At 46.0% G+C, this 14698-nt stretch overlaps 1 protein-coding gene across 2 annotated transcripts in view; it reads right to left on the reverse strand.

The window, feature by feature from the left end:
• Positions 1 to 14698, reverse strand: part of Pi4ka (phosphatidylinositol 4-kinase alpha) — a 144111-nt gene that overhangs the window by 31032 nt on the left and 98381 nt on the right. For both annotated transcript variants that reach the window (XM_036195051.1, XM_036195050.1), the window contains exons 23-32: positions 13770 to 13852; positions 11121 to 11191; positions 10920 to 11044; positions 9826 to 9907; positions 9467 to 9550; positions 8282 to 8371; positions 7128 to 7247; positions 4071 to 4163; positions 2879 to 3035; positions 2512 to 2639 (exon numbers count right to left, since the gene is read on the reverse strand). In XM_036195051.1, the coding sequence (XP_036050944.1) occupies positions 2512 to 2639; positions 2879 to 3035; positions 4071 to 4163; positions 7128 to 7247; positions 8282 to 8371; positions 9467 to 9550; positions 9826 to 9907; positions 10920 to 11044; positions 11121 to 11191; positions 13770 to 13852 (1033 nt within the window). The remainder of the gene's footprint in view (positions 1 to 2511; positions 2640 to 2878; positions 3036 to 4070; positions 4164 to 7127; positions 7248 to 8281; positions 8372 to 9466; positions 9551 to 9825; positions 9908 to 10919; positions 11045 to 11120; positions 11192 to 13769; positions 13853 to 14698) is intronic.

Consider the following 14698-nt stretch of genomic DNA (forward strand, 5'->3'; position numbering starts at 1 on the left):
TTGGGGCTGCCTAAAGGTCAGGGAGAGACAAGGAGGTCGGGCCACAAGGGTGGCTGGAGTGCTGGGCTGTGGCCAAATTCTGGATCTATGTAAATCTAGCAGGACATGTGGTGGGCCATTTGTAGGAGGCGTGGAAAGGAACTCTAAGATGTCTGTGAGGAGTCTGGTCTACACAGAGATAAGGTAAGTATGGTATTGACCATAATGAGGTGTCCAAAATAGGAAGCAACTGGGACTCTGTAGCCCGGGCTTTTTGTATACTGGAGGTTGAACCCAAGACCTCACATATACCAGGTAAGTGCTCTTCCACTGAGCTATATACACAAAGCTGGTGTTTTTCAACTAAATAAAAAAAAATTGTGTGTATGAGTGCTTTGCCTACGTGTGTGTATGGGTGCCATGTGGATGTGGGTCCTGGAAACTGAATTTATCAGTAAATTTGTCAGGTGGGGCTTGAATTTTGGATATTCCTGACTCAGCTTCTTGAACAGCTAGCTGGATTATGACCCTGACTCTGTCTCATTAGCTAACCTCGTGGCACTTGGTGACAGGTGACTAGCATACACGGAAGACTGCAGTGCAAGGAAAGGAGCTGCTGGCAGTTCTGAAGGAGACACTGTGCTGGCAGAGAAAGGGATGTTAGGTGTGCACACTGAGTGGTCCCTGCAAGCCCCCCTCACCTGCCCCCACTGCTTTCTCTTTTTAAACACATGATTTCACTGTGTCGCTCTGGCTGGTCTGGAACTTGTTTATGTAGACCAGGCTGGCCTTGAGCTCACAGAGGTCTACCTGCCTCTGCCCCCGAAGTGCTGGGAAAAAGGGTATGCCCCCCCCCCCCCCCCCCCCCGCCATGAAGTTTCTCTGGGAAAGAGTCTCTGGGAAGGACAGTTAGAATCCCACCATAGGTGCTGTCAGGACTCACGGCCTGGGACAGGTATTATGTGAGGTCTGTGCTCTGCCATGTGAGACACTAAGGCTCCTTAGGTGCTCAAATAAGCCACCTTAAAGAAAGACTGTGGTTCAGACATTCAAGGGCACCTGGAAGATGCAAGTGAGGGCTGACAGCAGTAGTCACTGGCACTGCTCTACCCTGGACATTGAATCAGTCCAGTTCTCTGCCTTTAGAGTCTGTGTGAGGGCGTGGCTCTACAGACAAGGAGGGAAGAAGACCATGCCTCAAAACCAAGTAGGTACATTAAAAATAATGCATGGGGGTAGGGCTGGAGAGATGTTCGGGGGTTAATAGCACTTGTTCCTATTGGACAGGGTCTGGGTTCTGTTCCATGTACCCACATGTTAGCTCCCAGCCACCTCTAACTTCAACTCCAACGGATTTAATGCCCTCTTCTGACCTCCTCAGGTACTAGGCAAACATGAGGTGCACAGACACATGTGCAGACAAAATAATTATACACACAAAATAAATAAATTTATAAAAATATTGTATAAAAATTTCTTCATGGGTTGGGGATTTAGCTTGCCTGTGTTTGATCCTCAGCTCAAAAAAAATTTTTTTTTCTTCAGACTACATTAAGATGTACATGATATATACATGAACATGTATCTTGCATATGGGACTTGTGTTTCATAAAATATATTTTATTATCCATATGCAAATATTCTGAAATCTGAAGAAAAAAAAAATCCAAAATCTGAACTAGCTTCTGTAGCAAGCATTTCAGAAAAGGCATATTCAGCATGTATAATCTTGGAGGCTTCATGAAGTAGTAAATCTAGAAACACAGACCTATGTTGTAGAATATTATTTCAAGACATGTTACTTTTGTTTATGCTGTGGAACGTTTGTTTAATGATGTAAACATGTACTTGATTAAATAAAATTCACCTGCAGTCAGGAGGCTGAGTCAGGAGCTGGCCAACAGGAAGTGGTGGTGGGGGAGCCAGGTGAGAAAGGGTTTATAAGGAGGGGTGAGGAGAGGCACAGGGGCTCTTTGGAGGATAGGAACAAGGACAGGAGGTGAGCAACTTGCTATTCAGCCTCTGAAGAGCAGAATTCCACCTTAACCTTTAAATCCTGAGTTCCTTAGAGAGATAGGGGTTTAGTTAAGTTCCCTTTGTGGCTTTAAAGAGTCAGAGCCTGAGGGAACAGAATTCCTCCAGCTACGGTTCTTGCAGCCTACCTGCTAGCAGTGGCAGAGCTGCAGTTGCTGTTGGTCAGCTGTGGCTTAAAATAAAGGGACAGCAGACCCAGGGTAGGGTGTCTGATCCCACAATTAGGAAGTCAAGAAAGCAATTGCTCCCAGTTAGATCTGGCATCAATGGGCATGCAACAGACAGCCTGCTGGTCTCACCACAGACTGCTTTCCATTCTGAGCCTTCCATATATAGGCTCTATAAACACCACTCCATCATCATACCTTTTACCACACACAACATTCTTTCTGGAGACCAAGGATTAAGAAAGTGAAGGGCTTGTCCCGGTGGCAAAGCCAGGGCAGCCTCTCCATCCCTCCTCCCACCCATAGAGCTCCTCTGGGCTCAGTCTCTTACAGGCACTTCAATTCCATTCTTGCCAGCCAGTAGCCACTCCCAGCAGGCCAGCGCAGTCTCCATGCCATGCTCATTGAACATCCGGAGGGGACCCCAACACAGATGATGGAGAAGCTGTGGGTCACAATCTGGAACCAAACACAAATTAGTCAAAGGCTCCTGATTCTGGCTGGGCCTGAATATGACTTCCCTAGGCTGACATGAGGACCAGCACTGGCTGGGGCCAACAGGACCTTTTATTTACCGCTGACTCATGAGAGATGGGACAGATTTCTACTAGCAGAGCTCCAGCTCTTTCTTTGACAGGATTCCAGCAAACACTCACTTAGAAACAAACCCAGAGTCCCATGGAACTTCTGTGTGTTACCTTTGCTGCTAATGATCATTGCAGTCAGCTTGAACATGGCCTGTGTGTAGTGCTGAGGATTACTGTGGTCCAAAGCTGTAATCAGATCCTGAACCATCATTTTGTTCAGGTCAGATATCTGGCCCGTGGCACCCGAGAACCGAATCATTCCATGTACCTGTGAAGAAGTATATTTATTAGCAGCCATGCCCGTAAGTCAAGCACACAAGTGAGGCCCTGGCTTCCAGCTAACAAAGCTCACAACAGGACTCACTGTTCCAGCTAAAGCTCACTTCAATGACGCACTGAGCACCTCTTTTAGAAAGTGGAGACACGTGCTCATCACTGCACACAGTGCTAACCTAGGCGAGCGTATAGGACATAAGCTAGATAAATAAAGTTCCTTCAGATTCAATATGCATAACTCAAACTAAAGCCAGCTACACCATTTTTTCATACATAATTTTTCCCCAGAAAGTGTTACTTTATTATTCATATACCTGGCTATACAGGAGATAGGACTCTTTACAAAAAATAAACCTATGCCCTAAAGACAAACTTCCTGCTGTCACAACAGCATTCAAAAGGACCTGGACCAAGCTCTCTCAGCATGTGATCAGCACATGCTGAGTTAACATGGGACTCTCTGCCAGGGCTCACTGGAGAAGAGCAGCCACTGGGTTAAGCAAGAATCAGAGTATTCAGGGGAGGTGGGCCAACTCTCAGAGACTACTCTGGTAAACTCTGTGAGATGCCAGTCTCCTCCTTCAGCGTTACCCTGGAATAACTCTGGTGTGAGTGGAAGCCATCATGGAATCAGCAGATACAGCTCCTGAGCTTGTTTTTGGCAAGTTATTTAATTTCAGGAGCCTCTGTTTCTTTACCTGTTAAGACTAGAATATTGGTACATACATCTTAGCAAGTGTCCAGGAGAATGCATGACACTCGGCACATGTTTGCTACCACTTAACAGAATGCCTTGGTGTGCCTGAGTGTGTCCACATAACATCACTTTCTTGCAGAGGTGCTAAGTAACTGTCCTAAATGCACAAGAAGGGGCCACTGATTTTGCTCATACTCAGGTTCCTCAAGTCACCTGAACTAAGTAAATTCCATATCATACAGATGCCTCATTCATGTTCCACTGTGGAATAGCCAAATGGCATAAAACCAAGATGCTCAGAATAGCCTCAGACAAAGGGAAGAGAAGTACCTCGCCTGCATAGCGGTTGCGCAAATTCAAGGATGCCATGAAGTTGGAGTAATCTTTCTTCACACAGGCTGGCCGTTCAGTTAGTTGAGTTGCCTATGACAAGTATAGAGAATTACTCTAGAAGGCAAAACATCATCTTTCTCTTATATTTAACTTGGCAAACCAAAGTCCAAGTAGGGAGTCAAGTTCTAATGCAAAGACATGCAGTCTTCAGCCCTGGCAAGCCAACATAACAAAACATTCAAGAGCACTCTCTAGAGACTATATGCCTCATGGAAAAACTAAAAACCAAACAAACAATTTTTTTTTTTTTCAAGACAGAGTTTCTCTGGGTAGTCTTGGCTGTCCTTGCACTTGCTCTGTAGCCTAGGCTGGCCTTGAACTCAGAGAGATCTGCCTGCCCTGTGCTCCCAGTGTTGGGGAGGCAAGGACAGAGCATCCTGGAGCTTGTAGTCGGCTGCAGTGCTAGCCGAGCTTGAGGTTAAGTGACAGACACCGTCTTAAAAGTAAGATGGAGAGCTGAAGGAATGGTTTGACATGTAAGAGCCAGCTGCTCCTTCAAAGGACCTGGATTCAGTTCAACATGATGGCTCACAACTGTCTGTAACTCTAGTTACAGGGTATCTGATGCCATCTTCTGGCCTCTGCAGACACTGAACATATGTGGTGCACTCAAACACATACAAGAATAAATAATCCTTTAAAAATTATTTTTCAAGACAAGGTTTCTCTGTGTAGCCTTGGCTGCTTTGGAACTCACTCTATAGACCAGGCTGGCCTCAAACTCACAGAGATCCGCCTGCCTCTGCCTCCCGAGTGCTGGGATTAAAGGCGTGTGCCACCACTGGCCAGCACCATAAATAAGGTGAAGAGTGATTAAGTGAAACAACCTATGTTGGCCTTTCCACATATGTGTATGATGAGAGATGTCACTGAGAATGTGGAGTTGGGGACTACAGTCTGCTTTCACAAGACAGAGGCACCTTAGTTAGGATCTCAAGCACAACCAACCACAAACACAGATCAGAAGCATCTTCTTCTATTTATCTGGAGTCCACTCAGCTGGATGTGGTGGTGCTTGCCTTTAATCCCAGAACTCGAGAGCCAGAGACAGGTGGATCTCTTTGAGGCCAGCCTGGTCTATATAGCAAGTTCCTGACCAGCTTCATGAGACATTCTATAAAACAAAGCTGCTGTCATCACCACCACCACCACCACCAAAAACCCAAGACTCTTCTTACTTGTAACCTATAACTTTCTGAGAACAAAGATGAAGCTCTTTCCAGCAAAACAGATCCATTGCAAGCTGGCTGGCAAGTGCCTAGAAAGAGCACTCAGCTTGTTAAGTCCTGCCCTCTGCTCACATGGCTCTCCACGTGCCATGTAGATAGCCCAAGATAGAGAGACTCTTGGGGACACGAAAAGGGGAAGAAGCTCTTACCCTGGGAACCAGATGAAGTCAACAGAGCAAGGATTCTAGTGCGGTGTGTAAACAACCGCTTAAGGCTCTTCTTTCCTAGCCAGGAACCTGCCTGTAACTTCCCAAGATCCCCACCAGAGACCACCAGCCCTGGTAGTTTCTGGTTGACTTTACCACAAAATCCCACTAAGGTGACTCTGGAGCCATCTCACCTGTCCCACTTATCCAGAGAGAAAAGGAGAAAGGAATCTGAGATGTAACCAGTGAGTGAGTCACCAGGGTGCTCATGCCTGTGGAGCCCACACCGGGCTGTGCCTTGCTTTCTTCTGAGAGCCTCTGTTAGCCCAGCTTTCAATACCCAGAGCTACACAGTGAGACACTCCTTTCTTCCCGGGGATGGCCTTCCCTTCCTTGGGTGCCTCACCTCTCTACCTCCACATAGCATGGGCTGAGCATCAACAGCACATCTGTCAACATGCTGGGTTCGTAGAGACTAAATGTCGGGGAGGGCTAGAGTGAAGCAGCCACAATGTTGCAAGGCCGTCACTAGGTGCCACTGTCAGTCTGACCCTGACTCAACTTCAGGCCTAATTCTACTCTGAAACTACGGCTTCTGCATCTAAATTAATCTTAAAAAATAACAAACAAACAAAAAAACAAAGTGAAGCTGGGGACACGTGTGTATTTGAGCACCTGCAGGAGACCGAGGAAGTCCAGCTAACGGTCCAGATGAACAGTCCCCAACCTGTGAGTCACAGCCACTCTAGGGGCCACATATCAGATATCCTGTGCATCAGATATTTACACTGTGATTCATAATAGTAGCAAAACAGTTATGAAGTACAAGGAGATAATTTTGTAGTTGGGGGGGGGGGGTCACCACAACATGAGGAAGTTTTTTAAAAGGCTGCAACATTAGGAAGGCTGAGAAACACTGCTCCAGACAAATGTGACTGATACAATGCTGCGCATGTCTTAGAGGCCAGTTTCTTTCCTCTTCTTGGACATGAGAAAGTGAGAAAGTCAGATTTCATCAAGTTTCACCTTCAAAATAATATGTATTTCAAGCTAGGTGGTGGGGATGCACGCTTTCTTTTTCTCCCCCCCTCCTCCAAGAAAGGCTTTCTTTGTGTAATTTTGTTGTCTGTCCTGGATCTCACTCTGTAGCCCAGGCTGGCCTTGAACTGACTGAGATCCACTTGGCTCTGCCTCTCGAGTGCTGGGATTAAAGGAGTGCGCCACTACCACCTGACATGATACACACCTTTAATCCCAGCACTCGGGAGGCAGAGGCAGGCTGATCTCGGTGAGTTTGAGGCCAGCCTGGTCTACAGAGGGAGTTCAAGGACAGCTAGGGCTACACAGAGAAATCCTGTCTCAACTTCTGCCCCCAGCTCCAAATATATATATATTTTAAAACTTAATTATGATAAGGAAATGTCTGTATGGATGGCTCCCCCTTTTGGACCCTCATTAAACTCCCACCCATCAACAGATATCCTATGTACCTCACAAATGTGTGGGACATGAGTGCTGGGGACCTTTCTTAAAAGTCTATACATAGGCTGAGTCCTTCACCCTATAATATTGCTCTCCCAGATTAGGGGTTCACTGTTTCATAGGATGTTTGCACATACTCCAAGAGTTGTGTTCTGCTTGTTGTAGCCGGCAAAGTGAAGGATGCTTTCCGTGGCCATGGCCAAGCCTGTGTGCTGGGACAGTCCTGACACCCAGTTCTGATGTTTGCTGAGATACTCCTGAAATGGAGAAAACAAGTTACTTCACTTAATGGAAAGTAAAACTCTAAAGTATAAAGCAGTGGGTCAGATCCCAAGCTTCAGTTCTGATTCTGCCCTGCCCTCCTGGCTGTGGGACCTGGGGTCAATAAGTCTAGCCCTTTTCTGACTGAGCATGAGGCCCTGATCTCTGAGTGGCTGTCACAGAGTTGGCAGGGTATGTCGTTATCTTCATGAAATTCGCCAGCTGCTAGAGAAGAAGCTGCATGGCCTCCACTGCTGTGAACATGCAGGCCGCGTGCAGTACTCGCTACTGAGCAATGTGTATGACGGACACTGGGATCCCAGAACAAGTATGTGAGCATGTCTGCTGGTGAGCAGGAGGGCATTGGGCAAAGAGATCCAAGGCAGAGCAAGAGCCAAAAGGAAGGTTTTCACTCTTGGGACAGCATGGCCTTGTAACTACAGGGGCAGGAACAGAAGCATGCATATCAATACACACAATACTGTCAATTGTGGTAGGGATTTCTGTAGCTGGGGAAATCCATTTGGACCAGACTCTATGGTGATAGGGACTAAGTAATGGTTAAGTTTAAAGACAAAATCAGATTTGCCACAAAGACTGGACCACTGTGGTGGACACTGAGGGAAGACTTGAGAGGCTGCGGCTGGGGACAGGAGGGGCAGGCAGTGAAGCTGGCCAATGAGCACTGCATGAAGTCAGGGGCTCAGAAGGGATGGACTGCTGGGGATGCAGAAGAAGAGACTGGGTGGTACTGCTGCTGGCTTGAGGCACTGTCCCTGCCCCCTATATCGCCCCAACTCACCTTATAAGTAGCCACAAGTCCTCCCACAGCATTAACACCTTACCTAATGTCGTGGTCGGACCCAAGTCCACTAATTTGACAAGCATAATAAGCCCACAAGTTGCATCCAACAGAATGATCCTTGAGCAACAACTATTCCCAGGCTTCACATTAATGTTCTTGGTCTCTGTTTATTCACACTAGTGTTGTTTATATTTTGACAATTTTTTGATATTTGGAGAAAAGTACCTGTAGGTGGGACTTAGTGACTGTGGGTGCCCACTTCATGGCTTCCTGCAGGATCATCCCACAACGTGCAGCAAAGTCCTTCACGATGCTCTAGAAGTTGAACAACCTGAAGTTAGCCTATCTAGGTTGTCGTGACTGTCACAGGCTGAACTGAGTCCTCTCCAAAGTCTTATGTTGAAGCCCTGACCCTCAGAATCTCAGAATGAGACTGCTCTTTAGACAGGCTTGAGAGGCGATTGCATTAAAAGGCCCAATGCAGCTGGTGTACTTACACACCGAAGAAATGTGGAGATATGAGGGGCACATCCCTCAGAACACTCCCCGGTCAACACTTCGTTCTTAGACTTTTTATCCTCATAACCAAGGAAATAAATTTCTTTCTTCAAGCCATGCAGTATATGCAATGGATACAGATGCTCTACCAGTGAACCTGCACTAACATCAGAGCTCCAGGGACAGGAATTGTGGCTACACTATGGTCCATAGTTCTTGCATAAGGCTGTGTGGCAGAACCCACAACATAAACTGTGTATCTTAGGGCCACTGTGCAACATGTCCCAAGTCAGTGACTAAAGGGAAAGACATGTTTCAAGTGGAAAAAAATCTCCACAGGTGCTCTAACACTATGTCCAGGTTCTCACTACAGACAGCTTATCCAGCTGGGGAGGCCCAAGATAGGGCATGAACCTGCCCTAGGCTGGAGGAGTGCTGAGTCTGGCCCCTGTTCAGTCCTCTGCAGCAGGGGCTCCAAGTCAGACTCAGTGGGGAGAGGAGCATCTTCTGGGACTGCTTCCTTATCTGGGGCTATTTGTTCCACCCATTTGCCAAGGGCAAGGCAAAGCTAGAGTCTGACATCCAATTCTACAGTGAAAGAGCTGGCATGCCTCAGAGGGTTGAGCTCTGAAAACTATGCCTGCTCAATGCATTCCTGAGGGGCTAGTCGCTGACTCGTAGTTGGAAATGCCTTTGGCATGGAATGAATATTACAGAGTCTGGATGGCCAAGTAGGAAGCACAGGCCTGGAACACAGAGAGCCTTGGGAATTCAGATGCTCTTCCTGCAGTGGACAGTGCCAAAAACCGTCATACCACTAATTGCTGGGGACTTGGGGACCTCAGGTATATTGAGCACCTGTCTTGACATTCCCAGGGAACCCCTCATTCTAGAGGACAAGGTGGGACTTACCTCTCGGGCTTCATATGTGTCAGGAACTGTGATCCGATATGGGGCATCTGGAATGTCGTAGTAAGGTTGGTCCTTATGAATATCCTGGAAACACACAGACCCCCTAAGCCACTGAGGCTGCTTCTGTCAAGTATGGGACATAGGCAACAGTGTGTCTGTTAGCCTTCCAACCACATGCCCCACATGGACTCCAAATGTGCTGCAGCCTAGTGGGAGACAATCAGGAACAATTTGGGTACCCACTCCATTTACCACTGGAGCCTAAGTGAGGTTCAGGGGTATTACTGGAGGAACACATCAGTACAACACATAGTGGACAGCTCATGTGTTAGGAAGACCCAAGTCACTGGAACACTCACAGCACTTAGTGATAATGACAGGGTCTGCAGGATGTCCAACATGGTCTTCAGCACAGTCCCACTCCAGAGCAAGTGTGGAAACCTACAGCAAGAGAAGGTAATCAGGGCCAAGGAAATGAACTTTCTAGGAATGTACACTGTCCAACTCTGTGCCTCCCCTGAACCAGCATGAGTCCACTGAGACATGGCACCTATCCACCTCAGGTTTTTCACAGTGAGGTGTATGGAGCCTGGTCAGAAATGTTTTCAGGCCCAGATTGCTCTACTCCTGAGGCCAAATATAGGCGACATACTCCTTTCTAAAGCAGTTCTGGTTTTTGATGCTAGCTGCTCAGTGTTTCTCACATTATCGCACCAACAGAAAACAAGAACACTGGAATGAAGTAAAGCAGTTGCCTGGTCTTAAAAGGAATAGGTTATTGGCTGATGGCCCTAGGATGGGAAGGGCACTACCTGTGTGCAGTGTTCATCTTATATATGGCTCACTGTTCAAGAGGCCTGACTTAGATGCATGCTATATGTGCAAGGCTTGTTCTCATAGTCCCTGGCTGGCTCTTGACCTATCCTCAGATTCTGCAACTGATTAGACCAGGCATGTAGCCCTTGTGACAGGCTCTAGAAGCCCTGGACATTCTTGGGAAGCTGAAGGCAGGCTGTGTGTGTGTGTGTGTGTGTGTGTGTGTGTGTGTGTGTGTGTGTGTGTGCGCTGATTTGGCATTTACACCTCAGAAGCTATCCCAGCTTACCTTGTAAAGGTTCTAAGCCTGTGAGTCTCTCAGCATGAGCGGTAGGGAAATGCTCATGTTCTGAGAAGCCCATAGGATCCTTATTCTACCTGGGACTTCTAGCTAGATCCCGGATTAGGAGATGTTAAGTTCGGTCTTATCTAATTATTTTAGGTAATACCAATGGCCCAGAATGAGTATGCATCTAGGCTAACTCACTGACATTCTTGGGGAGGCTGCATCAGCATTAAGGTTTTTTCTGGTTTTCTTATTTTCTGGGCTGATGATATAATGATGATATAATGTTTTTTTCTGTGCTCCAAACTACTAGCATTTATATAGAAAGCCTTAGAGGGAAATCAAACTCACTTATCCACCAGACCAGACAGGTATTTATCAGCCACTCTCCTTATCCTCTTGTGAATGTGGTTGAAGTTTACCAGTAGAAACTGGGCATGGCGCTCCAGTTCCTCTTCATTCTCCTTGGTCTTAGCCTAGACAGAGAAGACAGGTACTGTAGGCTTTCCTGTGTGCCTCAGCAGGCACACATGACACTCTGGTGAGGCTTACTTTATCTGCCATCATGTTCAGGAAGGCATCAAACACTTTGTCAGCAACAGCAATGACACACTGCATCATCCCTGAAATGAGATGGTGGTGCCCAAGGGTTAGGTATAGTCACAAAAATTACCAATAACCCCAAACTCACAGAATTGCAGAGTAGGACAGTTCTTTTGTACTTTCCATGGCTTCCTGGGATACTAACATCTGTCATAACAAGTCTGCATTTGTCAAAGCTTGGAAATGGACACTGGTTCAACATCACCACCTGAACTTGAGCATTTCCAAGGGTTTCCCAGCTCTTCTACTCATGTCCCTTTCTGTACCTGGAGCTAATCCTGGAGACCACACAGAATTTCCTCACATCTCTTGGTCTCAGTCTATTCCTGGACTTCATGACCTTGGTATATTAAGGATACAGGTAATTTATAGACGGTCCCTCAATTTAGCTATCAGATGCTTGTTCATTAGGGTAGGATTTGGGAGACTGAGAAGGAATACCAGAGGTAATACGCTTTCCTTTTTTTTTTTTTTTTTTTTTCTTTTCTGGTTTCTTTTCTTGTTTAAAAATAACTTGTTTATTTTCATTTTATGAGCATTGGTGTTCTGCCTGTATGCATGTCTGTGTGAGGGTGTCAGATCTTGTAGTTACAGACAGTTGTTAGCTGCCATGTGGGTACTGGGAACTGAACTCATGACCTCTGGAAGAGCAGTTAATGCTCTTAACTGCTGAGCCATCTCTCCAGTCCCTCTTCTGGGTTTCTTGAGACATGCTTTGACTGGCTTGCTACTAAATGTGTATGTAGCCCAGGCTAGACTTGAACTCATGGCAATACATACTCTTACCTCAGACTTCTGGGGGCTGGGATTATCGGTGTGTGCCACCGTGCCTGGCCGTGTGTTTTTCTTATCTCATCCTGTCAGGGGACTATGGTATCTCTTATCATTTCTGAAGTGAATCGTCATCACATGATCTGAGTGACTTCTTCCCCCTTTCTACATTCATAAAACTTACACTCTGGCCTGAGGAACTAAGGACACTCTGGAAGAGTAGTGGTAAGCGAGTTAGGCTGTCCCCACAGATAACATATCTTTGGGGGAGATACTTGCAATTATGCAGCTATCTAATTTCTCATTGAGGTTTTGCTAGTTTTGGCATCCTCAACGATTCTGCCTGCAGTAAGCACTGGGGCTGCCCATGAGGATTCTCTACCATCTCCATCTCTTCTACTTTCATTAATGGAGTTCTTTAAGGAAGAGTTGCATCTCTTTCCCTATTTTGTATTTATTCAATAATTAGTGTGGACTCAAGTCTTAAAATTATATATATATATTTAAAGGGCTGGAGAGATAGATGGCTTAGAGGTTAAGGGCACTGGCTGCCCTTTCAGAGGACCCAGGTTCAATTCCCGGCATCCACAGGCAGCTCACAACCGTCTGTAACTCCAGTTTCAGGGGATCTGACATCTTTACATCAAAGCACATGAAATTAAATAAATTATTTAAAATATATATTAAAATTATATATGAAATGCAAGCTGAGGATGGTATCTCTGTGGTAGAATATTTGTCTAGTATATGTGAGGCTTTGGGTTTGATCCTCAGCACCATTAAAAAAAAGTCTAAATGTGAAATGCTCCAAAATTGGAAACTTAAAATTGTTTTTGTAAAAATGATTTACTTATGGGCATGTCTGTGTGTGTTTATTGCACATGTGTGCACAGGTGCACACAGAGGCCAGAGGGGCACTGGACCTGATGTGGGTGCTGAGATCTGAACTCCAGCTCTTTAATAGAACTGTAGTTCTCCTAACTGCTCAGCCATGACTCTAGCTCCCAAATTGAAAGCCTTGTAAGGCTGACCTGATTCAGTTCGAGGACTGTGGGGTTAGAGCCAGTCACGGCAAGCCTCCTTTGACACCGGCTCCAAGCAGTAAAGGCGGGTCACAGGCTGAGACTCAGCCTGAGCTGTGTGACATGGTGGTTCACCACCATCTGTAATTTCAGTTCCAGGGGATTTGACACCTTCACACAAACATACATGCAGGCAAAACACTAGTGCATGTAAAAAAAATTAATTAATTATTTAAAGGAGGAAGGTTGGCGGTGGTGGTGCATGCCTTTGATCCCAGCCCTTGGGAGGCAGAGGTAATTGAAGCTCTGTGAGTTCCCGGATAGCCAGGGCTACACAGAAAAACCCTGTCTTGAAAGCCAAAAATAAATTATTGGAGTAAAAAAAAAAAAAAAGCTTCTGCCTCCTACCACGTAGGTCCAGTGATGGAGCTTGTGCGGTCAGCTTGGCAGCAAGTGCTTTTACCTGCTGAGTCTTCTTTTCTTTCTTTCTTTTTTTTTTTTCTTTTCTATTTTCTTATTTTTTGAGACAGGGTTTCTGTGTTGCCCCTGACAGGCTGGCCTTGAACTCAGATATCTGCCTGTCTCTGCCTGAGTGCTGGGATTAGAGGCGTGTGCTGCCACCACCTGGCTACTGAGCCATCTTGATGGTCCTACCTTGCAGTATTTTTAAGGTTATCTATTTTATGAAGATGTTTCCAATGTAGAATGTAACTTCATAAAACTATTTTTTCTATGTGAATAGAAAATATGAAATAGTCTTTTTCCTACTCAATTTATCATGAGAGTACCATAATAATAAGCTTACCAGATTTGTCTTTCTGAATAGCTTTATCCTCAAAGTAGCAGAACATTACCTGGAATCGATCAGGATCTGTGGACCGCAGCACCCTAATGAGAAGAACAGCTGTGATCACAGTTCAGGGTCTGACCCTCCCACCCGAGGCCTGGCACTGTTCTGGTTTGGCTCAAAAGACAGCAGCTCTTCTGTCTTGTCCAGGAGCGCGACTGCTGGCCTTTCCACAGGATGGTCTGCACCATCTAGTGTCACATCTCTATCTTGTTCAATCCAGCAGCTACAACACTAGTGACATGTCTTGAGGTCATAAGGACCAAGACCCTTAATAAATGCTGCATTACTCCAGACAGAGCCTATCTGAATTCCTCATCACCAGGAGGCGGGGTGGGGGTGGGGGAGTAAACTGAAACATACCTACTTAAGGACACGTCATCACTGCCAAAAGCAGAGGCAGCTTCACATACACCATGGCAGAAACATGCTCATGATTTACTGTTTGTTTGTTTATTATGTATGCAGTGTTCTGTTTGCCTGTATACTTGCAGGCCAGAAGAGGGCGCCAGATCTCATTACATACAGATAGTTGTGAGCCACCATGTGGTTGCTGGGAATTGAACTCAGGATCTCTGGAAGAACAGCCAGTGTTCTTAACCTCTAAGCTATCTCTCCAGCCCAGCCCACAATCTACTGTTAAGTGAGAAGAATAACATGTGTGGAACAGGGCAGTACAACCCTACTCACAGGTTTCTTAAAGGCTGTTTGTGCACATGTTTGTACACATGTGTCTGTGCAGGGGACACTGAAGGGGGAAGTGAGCAAGTTAACATGGGCATCTCTGAACAGCAGGAATGAGGGAATTTGAGCTAAAAAAGTAAGACCTGAATTCTTTTTCTAAAAGACTGGGTCTCACTGTGAGGCCCTGGCTCGTCTAGAAATTA

This window comes from Onychomys torridus, chromosome 8 (assembly GCF_903995425.1).
Source record: "Onychomys torridus chromosome 8, mOncTor1.1, whole genome shotgun sequence".
NCBI lineage: Eukaryota > Metazoa > Chordata > Mammalia > Rodentia > Cricetidae > Onychomys > Onychomys torridus.